At 39.0% G+C, this 4,620-nt stretch overlaps 1 protein-coding gene and 1 long non-coding RNA gene across 3 annotated transcripts in view; one reads left to right on the plus strand and one right to left on the minus strand.

The window, feature by feature from the left end:
• LOC107682643 (uncharacterized) overlaps positions 1-1,757 on the minus strand; it is a 24,399-nt gene extending 22,642 nt beyond the window's left edge. Inside the window, exon 1 of the long non-coding RNA XR_001633551.1 lies at positions 1,438-1,757. This is a non-coding gene — a long non-coding RNA (uncharacterized LOC107682643). The remainder of the gene's footprint in view (positions 1-1,437) is intronic.
• The window catches only part of LOC107682614 (nuclear fragile X mental retardation-interacting protein 2-like), an 18,883-nt gene that overhangs the window by 2,516 nt on the left and 11,747 nt on the right, over positions 1-4,620 (plus strand). Inside the window, exon 2 of one of the 2 annotated variants that reach the window (XM_016478807.1) lies at positions 1,147-1,180. In XM_016478807.1, the coding sequence (XP_016334293.1) occupies positions 1,147-1,180 (34 nt within the window). Of the gene's footprint in view, positions 1-885; positions 1,181-4,620 lie in introns of those variants that run through there. The other variant, XM_016478801.1, reaches the window with a different exon arrangement.

Below are 4,620 nucleotides of genomic sequence, written 5' to 3' on the forward strand. Positions count from 1 at the left end.
AAATAAATAAATAAATAAAATATGAATAGAGGCGGGACTATCATCCATGTATGATTAGAAACAGTTGGTGGCGGTATGTGCCTATGGTGTGGAATACGCCAAAAAATTCCAAAGAAGAAGAAGCAGACTCCCCAACAGCACACCACTGCAAAACATCACATACATGTGGGTGCCAGCGCATCTGGGCATCAAGGGAAATGAGAAAGTAGACAGACTGGCAAAAGAAGCAACAAAAAAAGAACATGTTGACGTCAAAATTAAATTATCAAAAACAGAAGGGAAGAGTTTAGTGTGGAAAAAGATAATGCAAAAATTGCAGTGGGATAATGATATCAAAGGGAGACATCTGTACATGATACAAAATATGATAGGTATGGAAAGTAAGAATTGAAATAAAAGGAAGGAACAAGTCATAATAAATAGACTGAGGATTGGACATTGCAAGCTAAACAAAGCTCTTCATGTTATAGGAAAACACCCGACAGGACTATGTGATGAATGTCTGGAGGAGGAATCAATTAAGCACATCTTCATATCATGTAAGAAATATATTCAAGAAAGGCAAGAGTTCAACAATCAGCTAAGGGAAATAGGTATAGTAGAGTATAATGTTAAAAATATAGTAACATATGAAAATAATGACCAAGGACGGAGATATTTGTTTAATTTTCTAAGGAGGACTGGACTGGACTGGAAGGACGAATTTAAGTATATAGTACTATAATATAGTATAATAGTATAGTAAGTTAAAGTGAGACAGCAGATGGCAGTAATGCAACACTATGGATGCCAACTGCCGTAAAACGCCAATGAAGAAGAAGAAGAACACCACTGCCAGCATAGACATATGACTGCCAGCACCGACACAGCAGCACTAGGGGGTGATTGCATGAGTTTACGTGACAGCTTCCTGTGACCGCCCGTCTCTCTCTGGCACCCCCAAACGCAGGCGGTGATTGGGCAGTGCAAATGTCTCAACTCCCCTCGTCCACCGAGCACCGGTTGAGCACATTCTGTCACTTGCGCTAGCGTTAAATGGAGGAACGTCCCTGCGAAGGGGCAACCGGAGTATATATCAGTCATGGAGCAGAGAACGGCCCTGATCGATCGAACATATCGGTAAACAATGATCAGAAACACAGTCAGTTCCAGAACGAGAAAACGCAGACGAAGAAAACAGGTTGGTAACCAGCAACGCTCATTGTTTTTTCCTCTGACAAGCTTCAAATACATGTCGTAGTATGTTTGTTTACAGTAATACAGCATTAGTTAAATCAAATGTGGAGCATGTTTGGCTGAATGTAACGTACTGTTTGAAATAGTTATATCCAGTGTTAGCCGCAAAGCTAGCTAGCGTGAAGGGACATTGACCTTGTGCACCGGTTTCTCAGCACACATTACACATTTCCCTGACTTATAGTTTATTTGCAAACATACCTCTCAATTTGGGTCGTTTTAACAGGAATTAATCCATCAGAGATCCAGAATAGCCTGTTAGCTCTGCCCCGTCGCTGCCCCAGCAACATGAACCGGCTCCTGTGGAATGTTCCTGCTCGTAGCTTAAGCTTGTTCTGTTATTTCCTGTCCGCCATGATGGACGGCCAAATCTCACAAACTTCACCGCTGCCCATTTCTCGTACAAAACGAATACTTTGGTAATACGGTTCGGGCAAAGCAGTCAGCTATGCTAGCTTTTGCTGTCACAGACGCTAGGAATTGTGTCTTGGAGGTGTACGTTTGGCCAGCTTAGCTCGAAACGCGGCCTTTTGCTCTTTGACAGTCATGTGAGTGGGCCTGGCAGTATTCGAATTCGGCTCCAAGTGGCCTGAATAGAACGCGGCGGAAAATTCTATAACTGTTAACTGTACGGCTACAAACGTTACACAACCGTAAATAGAAGTAACCTGGAAATCCTATACATAAACCGTCAAAGTGCACGCGTTTGCGTGTAGATTTACAAAATCTGTTGATAAAAGAATGATATTTCTTTTATTTTTATTTTAAAGTGCAATTTCTTGACCCCATTTAACCTGCCTTAATTATACGTGTATATGCAACGTCTCAAGAAGCTCATGGCGCCTCGCGACGAAGGCTGACAACTCTTGTAGAACTCACATATGTTTGATTTTAATCAAAAGTGACAGTTTTATTGTGTGCATTCTCCCCCGTAACTGTGATCCGGTTCAACAATGCACCACAGGCGTAGAGTTAACTGTTGATATCAAGCTAATATTTGGTACGGCTCTGTTGGCTATTGTGACATGTAAAAGGTCTCGCAGGAGTACACCGCTGCATATCGCTAAAACTGTTCATATTTGATGCCTAAAACGCCAAGCGCTTCTTGAAATGTATATTTGCAGTTGTCATTTCACACAATCCTTATAATGTACCAACAACCACATCTTCCTGCGGCTAATTATTCAGGCTGCCCACTTAGCATGCTAAGCTAACTGATGACTTGGCCGGTTTGTTGACCGAATATGCGCTGTTAGTGAATACTTAGTTCTAAACGGTGTAAAGTTGGTTTCAAGCAAACCAATACGATTGTTACAACAATTTTGTAAATTATTTAATGCAGTGTAAACGTTGCTGACTGCCATGTTGCGCTTAACCCAATTCAACGAGTGTGACTTTACCACACAAATGAAAGTTCACATAAGGCATGCAATGTGTTTTCTGTATTCAGCTATGTGTTTTTCATTAATTTCGGGATTTTAAGACGTGTCCACCAATGCCGGGGAACTACCCAAATATGAGTACTCCATTTTGACACGTCATACCTCCGGTTAAAAATAAGGCGATGTCAGACTTGAGCCGGCCGATGAAAGCACACTTGCATGGGGTGCTCTCTTCATACCTCATATTTTCAGTCTCAAAGGACAGAGGTCGTGAAGACCCGTTTTAGAGCTCAAACCTCTTTTTACCGCATTAATACATTCCACCCTTGATTTGGGTATTAGGCTACATTGCCCTGCAGCCTTCTTTGTTCAGTTTGTTTACATATACTGTACAACGACCGATTTTCTCCTGTGTGAATTAATTTGAATCTGTATACCAGGTTGCCAGAATGGATTTGTTATTGATGTCAGCCTTAAGCTCCTGTGAGGACATTCCTTCAGCTGCCATAAATAGTTTCCATAGAAATCATGAAGTCATGCAGACAGTCTTATGCACACTTGCCCGACAAACAAACATTTGTCTTTTTGATTATTATTATTCCAAGGAGATCCAAATATAATGATCCTGTTGCAGAGGATCCCCTTGGATTGTTTTTACTGTTAATTTGCGAAAGTAGTAAGCAAATTAAATAAAGACAACAAATATTGTATATTTTAATCTTTAAGTCAAAAGTTTTTCTACAGAACATTGACTTTAGTTTCAATTCAAATGTATTTATATAGCACAGAGAAATGCACAAAAATCTCTATTTGAAATAAATGCAGAGTCCAGAAAAAAAAAAATCAAAGTTACCATATAAATATTAAGCAGCACAACCTTTGTCATATTGATAATAATAAAAATGTTTCTTGAGAACCAAATCAGCATATTAGAATTATTTCATGATGGCGTTTTAAAATACATGAAAATGGAAAACAGTTATTTTAAATTGCAATAATATTTGCTATAATACACACAAACATTTATTTTCTTATTTTCTGCAGACCCCGTATGAAAACCGCTGATCTCTGATTTCACTTTATTGGCAAAGGCTTAATTTGATAAACTAGCTCTGTTCAGATGTAGTTTGGTTTTGGTTATCAAATCACAGATATTTCAACAGTTGAGTCATTTTAAACTGGTTATAATTGGAAATACACTGAATATCCTGCATGGTTGTTCAGTGTGAGTTGGAGTCAGCTTGTCATCTGCCTGACCCTGGCTTGGTTCCACAGAACATACCTAGTCTAAATATTCCTTAATCTTGTGCAAACATTGACTACGTTTACATGGACATCAGTAATCTAATTATTTACCTTATTCTAAATAAGACAATATTATGATTAAAGTGTTTACATGAGTTGCTTTTAGAATATTCCTTTCATGTTCCTGATTTACATGTCGTAGTACATAGTAGGCTTGCCGCGATCGATGGTGCTGACGGTGTTAAGCTGCAACACCGGTTATGTCACTTGCCCACCGCAGCACCGACCCCCACCGTCGTTTTGATTTTTTATAGTAATAAAAATAATTTAGTTCAGTAAAAGAACAGACACTACAATTAAAAACTGAATGCGGCTGCTCAATGCAGCGTGCCGAACGACAGTCGCATCACAGATCAGATTTCATTTATCCAGTGAGGAGAGTGAGTCAAGCTGACTGACAAGAAGAGTGAGGTGAGGTGAGACAGACAAGACGATGGCGGATGATTTAGTTTCGAGACGAGATGCAAAAGCGCCTGTTTGGCAATATTTTGGATTTTGAAAAGCCTGTTGACTTTTGCCGTTTATCTACGGTGATTTTGGAAGCTTTTTTTTAAACATTCGTTTCTTATTTAATTGGGTCCACACTGTTTGATGATTTTTACTTTATTTCAACTTTGTGTCATTTATTTATTTTATTTGACATTCGTTTTGCTAATAAAAGTTCTACGTTTCTTATTTATTTGGTTATATATTATAC

The sequence above is a fragment of the Sinocyclocheilus anshuiensis genome, unplaced genomic scaffold (genome assembly GCF_001515605.1).
Source record: "Sinocyclocheilus anshuiensis isolate Anshui unplaced genomic scaffold, SAMN03320099.WGS_v1.1 scaffold1170, whole genome shotgun sequence".
In the NCBI taxonomy this organism is placed as follows: Eukaryota; Metazoa; Chordata; class Actinopteri; order Cypriniformes; family Cyprinidae; genus Sinocyclocheilus; species Sinocyclocheilus anshuiensis.